Source organism: Passer montanus, unplaced genomic scaffold, assembly GCF_014805655.1.
Source record: "Passer montanus isolate IOZ18808 unplaced genomic scaffold, ASM1480565v1 scaffold110, whole genome shotgun sequence".
Taxonomy (NCBI): domain Eukaryota; kingdom Metazoa; phylum Chordata; class Aves; order Passeriformes; family Passeridae; genus Passer; species Passer montanus.
The window spans coordinates 1,509,413-1,528,747 of record NW_024357614.1 but is presented as its reverse complement, the minus strand read 5'-3'; the positions used below and the strand labels follow the sequence as shown (position 1 = coordinate 1,528,747).

Below are 19,335 nucleotides of genomic sequence, written 5' to 3'. Positions count from 1 at the left end.
TATGGCTAGAGATGCTAACTCAGTTCTGGCCATAGTTCAAAATGAGGAATTCAGTTCCATCTTTCCCTGCTGCCATGATGCCGGTGCTTGTGAGGATGAATTTACATGAAGAACAGTTTGACTCTAGTGATGGACTTTGGTGCAGTGTTAATGGCTCTCACATGAAAAAGCTTCCCCTAGAGAATAAACATTAACCACTTTGTGATTTACAAGAGTAACATATGAAAAAGGCAATATGGATTCCAAAGTTCCAAGAGGTTTTTTCTGGTGCAGAAAAAAACCCCCACATAATGACACAATGTAAATAAATGGAATTTATTTCCATCTTCCACTTATTTTGACAGAATCATGAGAGCTTGAGACAAAAACCATTCATTTGAATAATAAACCAGACAGACTCATAGAAGCTGAGTTTATCTAAGACAAGATGAATGAAGACTGACAGACACATAAAAGGAGATATTAATGAAGTATATTGGTTTAATTTTCTTCAGAATTAACATAGAAATATATGCTTCTTTGTAAGAACTAAATACATTTTATTTAGATAAAGATGCACAATCAGAAAAGTATGATTCTCTACCATTGCTGAGAAACTAAAAAGGACAATAGTAACGGTATTTTCATTTCGTAACTTCTGTCTACAGCAATTAAATCAGCTTGTGTATTAGCAGTATAATGAATCAGTACATTGATGTTAACTAGTCTGCAAATCATTGCTTCTGAACTATGTAAGTTTCTGTCTTCTACAGTTCTTCACTGCTGTGGTAGATGATCAAGCAGCTCAGAGTTTGGCATAGTCTTTCAGGATCATTTCCAGTTTCTGGCTCAGCATGATGTTCCCCTTCACTTTTAGTTTACCAGAAAAGAATGCCTAAAAAAAAACAGAAGGGGCAGGGGGAAAACATGTATTCAACTCTTTACTCACAAACCAAAGAGTCATAGAACAAAAAAAGAAGCCAAAGAATGGTTGTTCAGCACTCAGAAGAAAGCCTTCAGTGCACAATGCTTAATGATTATCATTAATTTAAAGAAACTGTTCAATTCTAATATCATCCAGAATCAGATTACATGTATAGTCCAGACAAGACCAACTCTGTCACTCAACGGAAAAAATCAAATAAAATACATAAAGCAACTTCAGTGTCATCTTTCCATATATAGCACAGAGCATTTCTCCAACTGTAGGACAAATGCCATCACAGAATCTGATGGCAAAACTTCAGCAGGGCACAAAAAATAAAGCTCCCAGCATCATCCCTTCACACTACAAATATCCATATATCATTATAACAAATGAGAAAATGGAATGAAAAGGCTATATAATGAAAATCAAAGACCTAATGAAAATGTAAGCAACACACAAATTCATAACAAACACAAACTTGCACAATACATTACACATATATGCCAAAGAAATGAAATGGGTTTGTACATAGCATATTACCACAAACAGGAAATAGGCAAGATTTTGTTGCATTTGCGAAGTCATAAATCAATCAGTATTTTCATTTCAGTGCTGGTATATTACATTTTTATTCTCCCTACTTCAAAGAGCTGTTTCAATCTAGTTCGTAATTTTTTTAAACTAGTTTTGCTTTGCTACGTCTTTGCAGTCTGAAAGCCTTTTTTAAGTTCCTTAAATGTTCTTTTGCATAGTTCCATTAGCTTGAAATACATTCAAATAAAGAATAGAGAGAGCCAGAAGAAAAGAATTTGAATAGATGCTTTGAGTTTCTTTAGATGAAAAACTTCACAGAAACTCAAACGAAACACAAATGCCTAAACGTAGATGATGTTCCTGCATTGCAATAACTGTTCTTTAGCATTCTGATGATTACAGATCAACATCTTGTTTGTTTATACTTTATGCCTGCTGCAAACAGAAGGTCACAAAGGATTTTACTCAAGTGTAATGTTATAAAAAACATTCACTGTAATCATTAGTCTCCAATTTACAATCAAAGTCTCCAACAACTTCTGCTTGGGATCAAAGAAAAGGAACTGTCTGATATATGATGAGCTTAATTAAAGTTTTAATTTGCTCGAGCTTTAATCCGTAAGCTGACATATTAAATTTGTGACAGTTTAATTTACTTTTACACAAAACATTTTTATTAGTACAATTAGTCGTTTTAAGCAGTTGATTACTCCAAGAAGCTAAAAGTGCAGACCCAGATTACAGACCTTCCTTAAATCTTTATTTCCCTGAAAAATATCCCGGTTTAGGTGAATTTTGACCATCTACATGTATGCATTGTCTTGACATTTCTCTGAGCTGCACTACTAGCAATAAATCAAACCACTGCAACAAACATCAACTTCCTGCAAAATGACAATCAAAACAGCCTGAATGATCAAACTGACAGATCTAAGCTGGCAAATTGTATACTGTGAAGTATCAGGAAGTAAACAAACTCCTAACTTTGCACTGCCAGGCTTTATGTCACAGAATCAAAGTATAGTCTAAGTTGAAGGGACGCAGAAAGATAATCCAGTCCAACTTTGAAGTGAATGCGGCATATTGGTATTGAACCCACAACTCTGGTGTTACCAGGACCCTGCTTTAGCCCTTTGTGGTTATCTTAGTCTTAAGATAATAAAGATGGCATAAACGCTCCCTCACACTTTCTGGCTAATTCAGTATAAGATACTGATATGCTTATACCTCATCTGACTCTGGTCTCCACTGTCAAAACATTAGGACTTCAGAACGCAGTCATGAACCGCACCTTGATGTAAGGCAAATAATATGTCTACATACATGAGAGTATGTCTGCGACTCCCAGGCCTTACCTTTTGGGGATTGATCTTTTGTTGTACCACATCCATAAAATCCTCATCCGAGAGAGTGAAGGTAGTATCAGCAGAATTTCTGGCAGGTCCTTGATACACTGCTCCAGAGCCATTCTTTAAGTCAATTGCTGAGAAGCAAGAGCAAAGACAGTTTAATTTCAAAGTAAAGGTAAAACTTTCAAGCTTCAGAACAGTACTTTCCTTACCTATTATTATAAAGCAGCCAATCTAAACTATCAGCCATCGGCTACTTAGAAAATAATTGAAGTATAATTCTTCTTCATCAGTGAAAGAAAATAAAAAATTATTCCTGTACTGAAGGGGAGGGTGTTTACAGCAAGGACTTCAAAATTCTTGCAGCGATGGTAAAATCTACTTTCGAATCACACTGAAGATGCACAAGGTATTAATTAGTGCACTCACTGCAAAAACATCCAAGTTAGTAATAAACCTCTAAAGTTCAAAACCAGCATCTGTAGTCAGACAAGGCAAATATAGTGGTGTTCAAACACACTACTGCATTTTCCCTGGTCTGTCCCCCAGGCAACACAATATAGCCTATTCTGCTTCATGCAAGGAGTGTTTAAAGCCTTGCCAATTATCTGTCTTTCTCTCCTGGAAAGACAAAAATTCCTCCAAGTGTCTGTAGCTTCACAGTGTTCTTTACCCACGCCAAATGACCTGCCAAAATAATCTACTACAAAGCTAACACTATCAGGTATTGTGTCATTTGTTTAGAAGAGTATTTTGACAGGATGTGCTCTGCCGAGTCATTCTCAGATTCTGCAAATTCCCGTCTTTCCTTTACACCTTTGCCTCTTGATCCATCACGCCCCCACCCTACACATTATTCATGTGGATATTTCTATAACAGCATGGCATGTCTAATTACAGAATCATGGATGACGGTTGCTCTTCATGGACAGATTTTAAGGCCCTTGCCTTAAAATGGAGCTTTATTTCTGCATAAGCTATTTTATGTGCAACTTTTTTACAAATAATTTTTTGACAGGGTAAGGGGAACTGCAGAGACTGGGAGTAGCTTTAGTCTATTTAAATATTTCATTTTCTGAAATCTGCTTTAAGCAATATTTATCCACTTACCACAGAATTAGAAGGGGACTTAAGTATATAACATTGCTCAGTGAAAAGTGACATATTGGATTATTATTTTCCAGTTGATTTCAAGGTAAATTATAAATCCTGGAACAGATTTAATGCATATCACTAACTTCAAGGAATATGGGAAGAAATTAAAAAAGGTTACTGAGCATCAGATGAATTACCTGTATATTTGTGTTTGCGGGTAGGGGCTGTATAACAACATCCTTGTGACCCAAAACAGCTACTATATGATCTGACATACCTGAGCCTTTAACATTGCTCCTGTAGGTTATGCAGGCACAGACTATTATTAGGAAAACAAAAATTAAAAAAAAATCTACTGAATCATGAAATGCAAGCCACACACACTAACTAAAGTCTGAGAGTGGATACCAGGCCTAACTGTCTATGCGCTTTTAAAATACACCTCTACCCAAATGCTGATAATGTTAAGCACCATTCCAGCGTAGCCAAACTGCTCCTTTTGAGACAAACAGCAAGGACAGCAAGCACAACAAATTCATTCACAAGACACAGACATGGTGTCTAGGATGCCTGCAGTTCCTAACCAACTGTTTTGAACTACTTCTGGACCTTAGGATTTGCTCTTTGTACTTAATTCTGCTGACATTAATTTTTTTTTTCCTGTCCCACCACCATTCCTACACCACTCCAGAAGTGACTTAGATACTGAAAGCCTGACATACCGTCTCCCAAGACACAACTTCTCCTTCTTCACTAAGTACTGGGTGAAAAGATAATACTGATATTATTGATAATACTGATACATCAGTCCCATCAGTATCAAAAACAATTAAACAGGTCTAATGACTCAGAAAAGTTCTCACAACCCTTAAGTTTTATTTTAAATATAGTACAGCATTAACAATTGTTACATGGTCATACATTAAGACATCACTTAACATTATTACAGTCCTTGTTCTTCTGCATTTCCTAGCCAAATCCCAAGATCATAATTTTACCATCAGTAGGTACAGTTAATACTAACCTCTCAAATCACAACCACACCTTTAACACTGCACAATGATGGCACCCATAATCAAGGTGAATCTTTCATGTTTACAGAATCACTCAATGATTAAAGTTGGAAAAGACCCACTAACAACTAGACCAACTAAACAACTAGACCACAGCACTAAATGCCACACACAGCAGTTTCTTGAACATTTCCAGAGATGGTGACTCCACCCTCTCCGCGAAGAAATTTCTCCTGATGTTCAACATGCCACAGCTTGCGGATATTTCTTCTTGTCCTGTCGCTGGTTGTCCTGTCCTAGAGCAGCAAGAGAAGCCACCACCCACCTGGCCACAGCCTCCTTCCAGGCAGCTGTACAGAGCAGCAAGGTCTCCCCGAGCCTCCTTTTCTCCAGGCTAAGCATCCCCAGCTCCCTCAGCTGTTCTCATAGGACTTGTGTTCCAGACCCTTCCCCAGCTCCATTGCCCTTCTCTGGACTCGCTCCAGCACCTCAAAGTCTTTCTTGTGGGGTGCCCAAAACAGCACTTGAGGTGCTGTTTGACCTCACCAGGGCCCAGTACAGGGGGACAGTCACTGCCCTGCTCCTGCTGGCCACACTATTGCTGATACAGGCCAGGATGCCACTGGCCTTCCTGACTACCTGGGCATACACTAGCTCATGTTCAGCCAGTTGTCACCTAAAACCCTCAGATACATTTCCACTTGCAGCTTTCCAGCCACTCTGCCCAGCCTGTGGCATTGCCTGGGGATGTTGTAACACAATGGCCAGACCTGGCACTTGACCCTCATCCAGTGGGCCTTAGCCAATTGATCCAACCTGCCCAGATCCCTCTGCAGAGCTTTTCTACCTTCCAGCAGATCAATACTTGCACCCAAACTCGTGTCATCTGTGAACGGACTGAGGGACACTCAATTCCCTCATCCAGACCAACAACAATGAATTAAAGATATTAAACAGGACTGGCCCCAATACTGAGCCTTGGGGAGCACCACTTGTGACTGGCTCCACCACTCCCCAGACATCCAGCCAGTTTTTTACCCAGCAAACATTGTGACTGTCCAAGCTGTGGACTGCCAGCTTTCCGAGGAGAATTCTGTGGGACACAGTGCCAAAGGCTTTGCTGAAGTGCATCACCTGGTCATAAAAGGAGACCAGGTTGACCAGGCAGGACTTGCCTTTTCTACACCCATGCTGGCTGTGATCCTGGCACCTTGGTTCCCAGATGTGCTGAGTGATCACAATCAAGATGGTCTGCTCCATAACCTTGCTGGGTACCAAGCTCAAGCTGATCACCTCAAATCCTTAATCCCACCTCAAATTAATCCTTACTAGTTACTAGAAATTCTAAGAAAAAAAATTATTTTAATTATTTGGTCCTTTTTTAAAGGACCAATCCAGTGGTACATTCTTTTCCCAAAAATGTCAAAAAGGTTACTTCCACTTCCTCTAGATTATTTTTAAATAATATTAAGATTTTTGATAAGGAAGAAAAACATTTAAAAAAACTAAACAGCCACAAAAGCAAAGCACTTTGACAGCAAAACTGTCTTTTCTACAAAAACATGGAGACCGAACAATAGAATTATCGTTACTTGATCCATCCCTTTTCCTAGGCTTCATCATAAATGAGAGCTGACCTCTCTAATGCAAGTAGTGGGGAAAAAAAAAAGGTACCACTGTGGAGAAAGAGTGATCCAAAATATATGAGATATTAGTATTTAGAGAAGGAAAGTAACTCCCCACTTATAAAGAATGAAAAACTAGCACAGAAACTTGCTCATTCAATTTTTTGCAGGGTAAAAAAAGCAAATAGAAGGAGTCAAAACATACACAATCCACTTTCTTCCCTCCTGACCCATACCTAGTCTAGAATACTGAAAAGACAACTGAAACTAAACTAGAGTACCAGCTAGTGGATAAACTAGCAATGAAAGAAATAAGCTGAATGCCAGAACAGGTGCCAAGCATCAAAACAGAAAAATCCTAGCCTTCCAATGACCAGAGAGAGTATCCTTTTGTAACTGTGTAACATTCCGTTACACATCTGGCAGAAAAGTAGAATCAAGAAGTTCAAGAGAACGAAATGCTAGTTTTCCTTGAAATTTTTGCTCTTTCTTCAATATATAGGTGTTATACTACAATAATTAAAAATCTATTCATTATTATCATCAAAAAAATGCTGTTGACAGAGATGAGATAAAAATAGGAGAAAATTCACATATATAGGAGTCAAAACACTAGATAAAACAGTAGACACTGACATTTTATAGCAGGTTGCCAAAAACTTAAAACCCTAATATTTGGGGTAAGACTTTTATTTTGACTTTGAAGAGTGCCTTACTCTTTCTAGGAGAAAAACATTAACAGTCAGATTTTTTTATTTCGATTTGAGTTTTATTCTGCTTTACAGTGGATAAGTAAGGACAATACAAGACTCAACCACTAACCAAATAAAAACAAGTATTACCCACTCTTCATTGCCTGAAGTCATATTGCATCATAAATTATTGAGCAATTTCACCTTTAATTTATCAGCTGTTCACAACCAACTACAGGCAACAATTTCTTCCCAGTTCTCATAACAAAGTTTTATTCTTCTGAGAACTGGAAAGGAACAGAAACATCTCCTGCCTTCAGCACTAACTTCAGAAACATGAAGAAAAGCAACAAATGGGTAAACTCTTCTGAATACTGTTCTGGAGTGCCATTGACTATCAGCCAACAGATGTCAACAGCATTACCTTTTCTCTATGGAAAGTAAAGTGAAACCTTAACTCTAAAAAAAAAAATTAATATTTTATAATCCCTGAAAAAAGGGTATTGTTGTATAGTAATACAACAATATACAGGAGAGAGCAAAGCATGCTTTAGGTAATGAAGCAAAATCAAAAAAGCTGGGGTACGTTAGCAATTAAGTTTTTTGTTAAAGAGTGAAGGTAGTTTCAGTACCACTACACTTATTTCTGAGGTATTGATACTTGCTTTATCTTTTTTAAAAGAATTTTCAGCACCCTCTTGAATTAGAACAGCTTTTTTTTAATTTTTTTTTTTTCCACAGAAATACCACTAATTAAGGCCAGTTGTCAGGGATTACAGTTCAGCATAGTTTACACAGCAGATGAGCTGCCCAAAATTTCACATCCTGAGTGCACAATCAATTGCTCTACACCTCTTCATGGCTTCACACCATCCACAGAGAACTACATAGAAGGAAAGGACACTGCAGGTTAAACAGACTAGTGTTATAATACCAGTTCCTCCATAAAGATGTCTCTCTGTACCAACAAAAGCCATATTCCATTCACAAATTTCACTTCACTTTTAAAAATCCTGCAGAAAGTAGAGATCACACATAGCTGCAGTTAGAACAGTCACAGTTGCAGTTAGAACACTAGAAATAAATGTAAATATAGTAAAATAAAAGAACTTTTTATTTCCTTAGTTTGAAATATATCAGATTGATTGCATACACAAGAACAAATTTCACAGAACCAGAGAATCATTAAGATTGTAAAAGATCTCTGAAATCACTGCGTCCAAGTTTTAACTGATCAATACCTTGACAACCAGACCATGGTACTGAGTGCCACACTCAGTTATTTCCTGAACACTTCAGGAATAGTGACCCCCAGCACTTGCCTGGACAGCCCATTCTTTCCCTGATGTCCAACATCAACACCCCATGATTGAGGTCCATTTTTGCTAGTCCTGTGATTTCTTGCCTGGGAGAAGAGACTGACCCTCACTTGGCGACAACCTCTTTGCAGGCAGTTGTAGGGAGCGATAAGGTCCCCACTGAGCTTCCTTTTCGCAGGGATAAGCACAACCAGCTCCCACAGCTGCTCCTCACAGGAGTTGTGCTCCAGACCCTTTCCCAGCTCCACTGCCCCTCTCTGAACATGCTCCAGCACCTCAATGTCATTCCTGAACTGAGGGGCCCAGAAATGGACACAGCACTCATGCTGTGGCTGCTGCCTTCTCTCATCTGCTTCCTTTCCAGATCTGAAGAGGCTGAAGGACATTAGCAGAAAATGCAGGAGCTACAACAATTGCGTAAGGGAGCAATGGGCTGCGGGGCCCAGATTGTTTCCAGCACTGTCAACTGCTGCACTTATCACAACAGCACAAAGCTGTGTAAAAGTGACAAGTCAGAACATTAAAACACAAGAGAGAACAACTATATAACCATTTAAATAAGAGAAAGAGACCTATCAGGTAGTCCAAAAGAACCAGAAATACTGTTTGTAAAGGCCTAGGAGGCCCTTACAAAGAGAGGCCTGAAAAAAGATAGATCATATACATCAAGTGATAGCTTAAAACAAAACAAAAAAATCAGCCAAAATAATATTCCTCCTCATAAACAAGTTGTTTCAGTGATAACTTGTCAATAATTTTGACCATACACTGAAATAGTATTTAATATGTGAACCACATTGTGAATTAATTTTAATTTCATTTTTGCTTTCTTGTAGCCGTGTATATCATGGGATCGACCCTCCCAAATGGCAATTTTACTCAGAAGAGACAGCAAGATAATTCATAATTGATCTAATCTAGCAGCATAACATTTGAAAAAATTATTTACAATTCTTGTACACCGAAGATCAACTAATAACCACCAGGCCGAATTTAAATGTACAGTAAAGAAGTGCAATTCCACTAACTGAGCTGAGTAACATGAAAATCTGAAGCACCTTGGAAAACCAGTCTAAATTCAAGCTATAGCAAAGGTGACATTGTACGGTCATCTTCAGTTTTTAAAGTAAAAAAATCAATTTGACAAAGACTAAAATGTCTAATTGTGTATGGAAGCTTACCTTACATTAACAACCCAAAAAGTCAAGCATTCAAGTAAGCAAATGGCATTGTCAATTTTACATATTCTGAACTGATTGTCATTGCTTATCTGCATTGCAAAAGTCTCACTGATGACCATACAGAGATCTTACAAGGATCACATGAAGTCAGAAGTCGTTTAGATTATTGAGAATATCCCAACTGCAAAAATGCTGTCTTTCTTGGAACACAGACTTAAAAACTACCATCTTCTTCTGCGCTTACCGTGAAAAATGAATTATACCAGGTAGAAGAGACACTTGAATACTGAATAATAATGTAACATATGCAAACATGCAAAAAGAATTAAGTTTGCAACTGTTTATAAATCTCAAGTACTTGCCTCTGGAAGGTCTTTTGCTTTATGGGTTTTTTTGGGTATATGCTTTTTAATGGCAGGAAAGTGTTTTCAAATATTCCCCAAATAAAAATTTCATAATGCAGATTCATATACAGCTTGCCATTAAAAATATGCCATTGGATTAAACAGACATCAAAAATAGTAGGCACTTCTTCCATGTAGGGACAAACAGCGAAGGTTGATACTACAGTTGTCACAACTCCTAAAATTCTGCTAGTGAGTTTTCATAACTATTTTCATATTGACAATATAAAATTTTAGTATTTAGATTATTTGTAGCAGTCTAACTATTTTAGTACTAACCAACTCCTGTTTTCTTCATCCAAAAAGTATTTGAAATCTAAATACACACAAAAATATTCAGAAAACACAAACAAATACAGAAATAGGATGACACAGAAAGTTCTTTAAAAAAAGTCATATACAAAGGAAGTATTAGCATACCAGTAGTCCCAAAAGGAAAAGTAAACAACATTTTCTACAGACACCCTGCTGGGTCACCTAGACAATGACCTTCAGCCTTACGTATTTACTACACCATAGAGCCTACAGTAATTCATAAGGAACTAACCACACTGTAAAAATTTTCACAGTAACTTTTCCAAGCTTCTGAAAAGGTTTCATTTCAGTTCTTAATAGCAGTCAGCAGCAGGAAATGTTTAATATATTACATTAGCTTCTCCAGCCTCCATCCCACAGGGATCTTTAAGTTTTTTTTCCAAATGCATATAATAGTACAGAAAATTTTCAGTGCAACAGAAGAAGAGGGAATAAGACAAACAAAAGCTATGTCTATTTAATCTCTTTTAGCTAGAGACATATGAACAGGAAGAAAGCAGTACATTCTTCCTACTGCTTCAGTAGGAGAAGCATGAGAGGACAAAAGGCTGACTATTGATTTATTCGAAGCAGGAGGATTCTCTTGATCTGAATACAATAGCAAAAACATTCACCTGTTTCCCCTCTAATAAAATGTGATCTCATGAGGCAAGTAAGGGCACTGCTCAGACCTAAATCTCTAAGTGTGCTTGTTCTTCATCCAGCAATTTGCAGTTTCAGAACTTCCTGAGTGAGAAATTCTATTCATATCTTGAAACACCCTTCAGCAGATGTCTCCTCCAATGCCTTGTCCCTTTATTCTCTGGACATACGTAATGTTGAACTTAGGTGATCAATAAAGCAATTCCAAAGTTAAAGCCAATGCTCAATCAACCCAAAATAGTTTTCTAGTTGTTGTTATGAACATGACCATCACTTGTATCAAATTTATTTACACATGAATCACTAGACAGGACTGATGTGGAGTACAGAGTGATCGCGCAACCAACACAAGTTGCCACTTCAAATATTCAGGAGTTTAACCAACAATTATCACCTAAAATTATCTAATTTTATAATTAAATAATTAGATAATTATCTAATTATCACCTAAAATGTAACCAAGAACGCAAGTAAAATTTCATAAGACCTTTATCAAAGTTTTAACCATGTTTGTAATTTAAATTACTTCACGCAAACATGGAAAACCGCAGACAATAGTAATGATTAAGAGCAGTAATTAATTTTAAGACAGAACAGTCTGAGTTGGATTATTCAGTATTTCCCTTGTCTCATTTTGATGTATAGGCAATCAGCTTGCATAATCCACACAGGTATATTCATAATATTTATTAACTTCTACCCAAATGGAAATCACTCTTCATCCCTCAAAAACTGCTTAAAAAGCAAGGCAAGTAGAAAACAACTATCCTGCCCAATCTCTGAAAAATATTTTTTCTGAAACTTAACAGCCATCTTGCTACTCAGAATCTCTACTGGTCAACATTAGGAAAGTATTAGGTGAAATTACAGGCTTCTGAATTGCTCAACAACAGTTTAAAAAAAGTCACAGTGTACAGAACAAAACATAATGCACACCTCATCTGACCTACTGTGAGTCTCCCGTCTCAGCCTGTCAAAGAGCAGCCCCTTCACCTGCATCATCCTCAAAACTCTTTTGACTACATTCAACCACCAAACAAAAAGAAGTCTAAACAACAGGCTTGACCCAGACTTTCATTTCCCCACAAAAAGGCCTGAAAGTTACAACCTCACTAAGCTTTTTCCTTTTGGAAAATCTTTACACTCCACCAATAAAGCAGTAGACGTGTCAACTAAAAAAAAAACAAAAAAAAATTCCAAAAATAAAAAAATCTATCCAATTAATAAAAGAAGATTTGGGGTTGTTTTCAAAAATACATATCTTTATAATGAGAGCAAAGGATAATTTAAGAAGAAGAGGTTTTTGAGGAAGTCACTTTCCTCCATCAGACCACTTTGTGTAATTCTATTATTCATTTAATGAGTAAAAAGTTCAGTTGTGAGTCATTGCTATTACAGGCTATAGTTTCTCATCATCAACCAGTCCCATGCTTAAACAATGGGAAATCATGACTATGCCTCCATTAAACCTTGATCTCAGAAAGTTTAAATGGAAACAAACTGGGCTACATTTTCACTGAAGTGACAAGAACAATGCAGTAGAAATAATTACTTATTTGTTTTAGATCAGTTAACATGTACATCACCAGCAGACTAATTACTGTAACATTCCTACTGGGCTAATTTAGCAATCCAATCTGGAAAATGTAAATCGAAATGCACTGAAGTTCTAAAAGATGATGTAACATATGCCTACATCTAAATAGGTAAGTTACAGAAGTATGTCCCTTGGAAGATTAGTACCTGCAAAGTTTATCTGATCTTCTTGCCATTTGTGAACCCAGAATGCATTCAGACCTGTAGGTCCCACTGCTTACTCATCTACTATCCTATGCTTAGTTCCAAACTATCAGTTTAATTAGAATTATTACAATTAATCCCATTTCATAACAAAAATGCATTGGGGTATCATATAAACACTACAACTTACTCCACTGCATTGCTGTTTTTCCATCTTTAGTGATGTCCCACTGGAATACGGCGTTTACTTTCTTTACCAATTCATTTCCCATCTCTTTTACACGACGACTAATTTCTTGAAACACAAGGTTACTCTGCAGCCCTCCAGTCTTAAAAAAAAAAAAGGTATGAAGAATTTAAAATTGAAACTTGGTTAAAAGGTATTAAATATGTCACTTTACAGCACACAACTATCTACATCAAAATTATTAAATGCAGTTGAGATTTTTTCTACCACAAAATAATCACCTCTAGCCACCATCAGCACTAAAAGTACTTTGAAGCAGAAAATGCTTCATTTTAAATTTTCATTTAAATTTTTTTCAAATCTTGTTTTTATACTTTTTCTCATTTATCATTACAATTTGAGACATATTTTTTAATTAGTGCTCTAAGAGTTTCTAAACTGACCTTTTTTTCCTATGCACGATAACCACTGCCACTTTTTCCACAGTGAATGTTATGTTAGTTTTCAGAACAAAAAAAAGGTTTTACCAGTACATTACTTTGACATGAAAGATGTTCAAAATGTACTGCACTATGAAAACAGTCAAAACTCCAGTGCAGACAAAATTTAACAGTGGGATTAGCTACATTTACATTTCCAGCTTTTCCAAGCACATTATTTTGCAACCTTTCACTGTCTTTCTTTTTACTAATATTTTTACAGGATAAAAGGCTACATTTTAGAGAAGCTACTTCAGTGACATTTTTCGTCTAACTGGAACTGGAGCAAAGAAAGTCTCAGAGGTTTAGCTGTTCGCTGTACCTACCCGTACAGCAGAACACAAGACTCTTCAGGCTGCTATTGCGTCACCACTTTGGCCAAGCCTAACATTTTCCATTCTATTAAAGGATTCCCAATGGCCTTTAAATTTGACAATCTTCACTCAGTCAGGCTAGTTTCCCCTGGTGGGTGTCTGACCCTGTCAGCAAATTTCTGCCAAAGCACCTTAATTTCTCAAAGTAAGCTTAAAGAACACCTGTTCTGCCAAGTTTAAAAAAAAAAAAAAAAGAAAATCTGAGCAGTTCAAAAAAGTTCTAATGTTTGAACTTCATTCAACAATTCAGAATGTCTCAGAAGATTAAACACAAGCAAGCAAAAAGAAACAGGTTCCTGGATAAATCATAGAATGATAAGATGGCCTGAATGGGAATAAACCCTAAAGATAATCTAGTTCTAATCCCCCTGTTGAGAGGCAGGGATATTTTTCACTAGACCAAGGTGCTCCAAGCACCATCCAGCCTGGCCTTCAACACTTACAGGAATAAGGCAGCCACAACCTGCTGGTTTCTCTGGGAAACCTTTTCCAGTGCCTCACAGTAAAGAATTTCTTCTGAAGATCTAATCTAAACCTATCCTCTTTTATTTTGAATTCATTCCCCCTTATCCAGTCACTACGTGCTCTTGTAAAAAGCTCCTCTTTGTCTCCCTTTGGGTAATAAATGGCCACAACTAGGTCACCCTGAAGCTTTCTCTCTTCCAGGCTGAACAAACCAAATGTTCTTAGCCTTTTCTCATGGGACAGGTGCTCAATTCCCCTAATTTTCTTTATGTCCTTCTTCTGGACTTGCTCCAACAGGTCCATGTCCTTCCTGTGCTGGGGACCCCAGAGCTGGATGCAGTGTTCCATGTGGGGTTTCACCAGAGCAGAGCAGATGGGCAGAATCCCCTCCCTCACCCTGCTGGCCATGCTGCTTTGGATGAAGCCCAAGTATCACTCAATAGTCCTCATTCTGTGATCAAAATCTTTATATGAATGTCACTATCCCAGTATTTCATAAACTTCAAAGCATTACAATTTCCTTGTTTGCACGCAAGAATCAATGGGGAGAAAAGATAACAGTTTATTAAGGCATTGCCTTAATAATAAACTTAACAAATATGCATTGCCTTAAGTGACTTTTAGACCACATTAGGGTCATCCTCACTATTGCATACACAATTCTATGTTTTGTGGCAAGTACGGTACCCAAGGCTTAAGGCATGCATGCATGCATGCATGGGATTTTTTTAAATATACACGGTATGAAGAGCATATTGTGTGCTAGGCCTAACCACATGTACAAACAGCTCTCAGAGCCTTATTTCAAAATCATTCAATGACAAAACTTCTTTTCTGCATGTTATCTCATTTTCACTTATGCTAATGCGTTCTCGCCCCTCTCCCTGTGTCTCTGAAAAAATTGAGAAAGGTCACACACTTTACATCCTATATAAAGTCTGATCTTCAACATCTACAAAATAATAAGAAAAGCATTGTTCTACAGTAACACAGCTGAATTACATTAAACAATTTCTATTTTGAGCTATGCAAGTGCTCAAAACGTGGCGCTCACTGGTACATGCCCTTTCTTGTTTTGTAACATACAGCACAATGCTTATCCTGAGAGTTCAATTAGCATCAAGCACATCAAACACCAGCATCCAGTGTACACAATTGGAATTTTCCTCTCAGATCAACTAACATCTGTATCTTAAACAACATACATGCTAACATCTCCGCACCTGTAACTCCTGTGAATATTGCAAATAAGGTTGGTAAGAGACCTAAATATTTTTCCTGTGTTTTTCACCAAAATAAAGCCTAACTATCCATCTGTGCAAGTTAAGACTTCCATTGCTTCCACCTACCATCAGAGGCTCTCGAGCAGAAGGCTTTTCCAAGGCTGGTACTATATCCACATAGCCCCCTGCAATGGCAACTTCTCCGGTCTCCTTGATCTGCAGTGAGGGAAAAATACATTAAAGAGGTGATTTATTTGCAGAAAGTCACAAAAGAAGGGCATCTAAGGAGTATTCCTGATACTTTAAAATCAGAGATGTAAAGAGAAAACATAAAAGTTACAGAGTGAAAAAAAAGCCTCATAAATGTGCTGTAGTCTTGAGGCAAATTGTTATAATATGTTTTCCAAACAGCTCTTCAAGCAAAATAATTATTTTCCTCTGGAGAAATTGTACCAAAATATATTGCTGGTGTTCTGCTCACAAAACAGCTGAAAAACCTTATTTACGCCTAGTGTCACAAGTTGCTGTCAATATTTCTTCATAAATAGCTCTTAGAAAGACATTGCTCTACAATGTTTTTCCTTGAGGTAGATATTCAAGTGTCAAGAGTCCATTTAGACAATTTCACTATCTCCACATGCCTTATACTTCAACTTACACTAGAAACAGCTTTTTAAGGATTGCAAACAAGAAAGATTACAAAAAGAATGATGGAAAATTCTTTTCTGAATTCCCCCCAGTTTAATTTTTTTTAATAGTTAATTCAGATAAGAAAACAGGTTACAATTTGGCATTTTCTCTTTGAGGGATGTGACAAATCCTACTGACCTATGGCAGCAAACAGAAGACAGCAAATTGATTCACTGATAATGCATATAGAGAAGTGTATACCAAATACCAAACTGGAGAAATATCAAGTATCACAGCCTAGTTTATTGCACTACATTAACTATTACTCAAATCATGCCTGACAGCTTGTCACCTGCTGCCACTGTACTTCAGACAATGCTGAAAATGGATTAAAATCACCCTCTCAAAGTTTTAAGTCCATCTGTAGTTTGATTTAACCAGAGTTCATTTCAGCACAAAGATGGATTTAGTTCACAAATCCAACATGCAATAAAAAACAAAATTATGCACACCTCATAACTGTTTAAGATGCTTTTTATAATCCTGTTAAATGTTCCAATTTCTATCCAGAATCAGTTACTCCAAAGTTGTGGAAGAAAAATCCTTAGCAAAACTCACCAAAACTCCACATATTAGCAATTATTAAACCAAGCAGAATTACAACTTTTGCCTTTAAACACAACACAACAGCTCACCCTGCTTACAAATTTGGAAGGACTTGGAAGCACATTATGAACTCTATTAACTAACATCTATAATTTGATGGTATATGGAAACCATCAAAAGTAAACATATGAATTTTAGATTCTGTCAGGACTGGGTGATAGCACCTTTTAAATATAACTACAGTAATTTTCAAAGCTCACTTGAGGCACCAAACTACTTCATTTGCTACCAACAATTAGAAATGGAGATTTTGTACACAGTAGTCTCTACATTGCCTCCATTCTGAAATTCTGTAGCTGCTAACACCCATCAGGTCTGCAAACAAAATTTGCCTCCTGGAATCAATGTACATCCCAGAAAGCTGTATGAATACAGCATTCCTCTGTTCCTAAGATGCCTCTCCTTGTTTGATTTTGCCTGCCCAATCCTCCCTGCAGCTGCAACCATACCAGCTACCCTACTCACTAATCAAGAGTTGGCTACATCTTTACAGAGATGAGGCTGCAAAACTTTGGCCAGCAAAGTAACTCTCACTGCATAAGCCAAAGCAAATATTGACAAATACCAGTATCAAATCATAGATAAAGAAAGTGAAAATGTCATATGATGCTACATATGTGATGACATTCACTTTTACTTTTTGCCCTTTACCTAGAATTTTAGCCTTAGTTCCCACTAAGTACCCTATGACATGGAGACAATGATTACAGGACAGCCACATAAAATGCTACTAGTAGGACCCAAGAAAATAGAATAATGCAAACCAAGATCTTATAAAAATGTAAAGTCTGTTTCACTGTAGTTACTATGTTCAACTGCTACGAAATTTCCATTTTTAAGAAGTTCCTCTGTGTAGCTGCAGCTTAAGTTTAACCCAATCTAAGCTAAATCTGCAGTACACTTACATGCATAAACTCTTAAGAGCCGATTCAGATAAATAAAGGTTAAAAAAAAAAAAAAAATACACAAAGTTATGAGTAACTCCAGAAAACAAGTACACACTATGACGACCTGATGATGACAACTTTTTTATTATTTTTCACTTTCCCCAGTGGAAAATCACAAAAAAATGCACACATAATGAAAAGAGTCCTCATTTAATACAGTGATAACTTATGATTCTAATGGTACTTCTATTAGAAACCTAGTGACGCCATAAAACAAGTAAGACTATTTCATTCTATTTACTTCATTTCTTTACAAAGACTTTGCTAATGGTGTGCTGCTTAACGAGTCATCTTTTCTTGCTCCCCTCATATCCTTAGTGTTTTAACCAATACATCTTTCTCTGAAGCTCACAATGAAGAGATTGTTCTGACCTTTGTCTGAAAATGGATTCTATTTCCTTCCTTCCACATTTCTGTTTGCAAAGTTTCCCCTGGATAGACTGGCTTTGCAAAACGAACCTAAAGCAAAAAAAAACAGAAAAAAAAGTGGGGTTGCGAAAATATATGTCTGCTATATGTAAATACAAAGCTTAAACAAATTGGCTCTACTGAAATGAAAAAAGAGGAAAATTAAGTCAACTATCAATGCAGAAAGCCTATATATGTAAGCAAACATACAAGACAGAGGCATTAAAAAGCATGCAGCGGTAAGTAAAAGCAATTCTGTCATTAAGACATTATAAAAGACTTCCCCCACACCTAAGATTTCTTTTGGCACTAAAACAGAAAAATCCAGGAAATTTACTGCAAAGAACGAACACACAGACCTTGATCGCCTTGAATCTGTTCACATCATTATTTGCAAACTGCTTCAAAACGTTCCTAGCAGCAAACCCAAAGGTGCATAGTCCATGAAGTATAGGCTTCTTAAATCCTATTTAAAGAGGTAACATTTTAGCATTTTTCATATTAGGACCTGGAATGCAGCCTCTAGTAATAGCTATACCTTATTCACAGTATTTTCCTCCATTAGTGTCCTTAATATTTTTTTCTTTTTAACTTATTTATCTCAATGAAAAAGTGTCTGTTACTATTTATGATTTCCTCTACTTTTAGGCAAAGGAAAGTGCTTGGTGACAAGCTCTACTCTTAGCACTGCCTGTGCTCTGTGAGACTCAGAAGCAGAATTAGTCCCTGTCTGTAGAGGTGACAAAATAAAAAAATAAGGAGATTGTCTGTTTGAGTATGCATGCATAGGCACACCAGATATGCAATTAAATGTAAGCATGTACATTACAGGTAAGAGGTACTGTAAGCATTAAGAAGTAGCAACACTAAGATCATTTGATACTTCCTGTTTTGAATTCCTATTCATGGTTGGCCAAAGTTTTCTAAAGCAATGCCTACTTTAGGATTAATTTACCTTTCTTTAGAAAGAAAAGAAAAAAAAGCAAAGAAAACTTGCAGTGTTTTTCTGTTTTTCTTATACTGACATTTTTGTCAAGTTTCCTCAAACTCCTATGCTTTGAAGCAGGAGCTCAACCTTGGCAGAGGATAAGCTTTATATTAGTGTTCCATCTTTTTGCAGTACTGTAAAAATCTGACAAA

At 36.9% G+C, this 19,335-nt stretch overlaps 1 protein-coding gene across 2 annotated transcripts in view; it reads right to left on the bottom strand.

The window, feature by feature from the left end:
• Positions 1 to 455: 455 nt before the first annotated feature.
• The window catches only part of HSD17B4 (hydroxysteroid 17-beta dehydrogenase 4), a 63,169-nt gene continuing 44,289 nt past the window's right edge, over positions 456 to 19,335 (bottom strand). For both annotated transcript variants that reach the window (XM_039730923.1, XM_039730932.1), the window contains exons 19-24: positions 18,555 to 18,661; positions 18,160 to 18,246; positions 15,671 to 15,760; positions 13,007 to 13,145; positions 2,797 to 2,924; positions 456 to 874 (exon numbers count right to left, since the gene is read on the bottom strand). In XM_039730923.1, the coding sequence (XP_039586857.1) occupies positions 785 to 874; positions 2,797 to 2,924; positions 13,007 to 13,145; positions 15,671 to 15,760; positions 18,160 to 18,246; positions 18,555 to 18,661 (641 nt within the window). In that variant the 3' untranslated portion in view covers positions 456 to 784. The remainder of the gene's footprint in view (positions 875 to 2,796; positions 2,925 to 13,006; positions 13,146 to 15,670; positions 15,761 to 18,159; positions 18,247 to 18,554; positions 18,662 to 19,335) is intronic.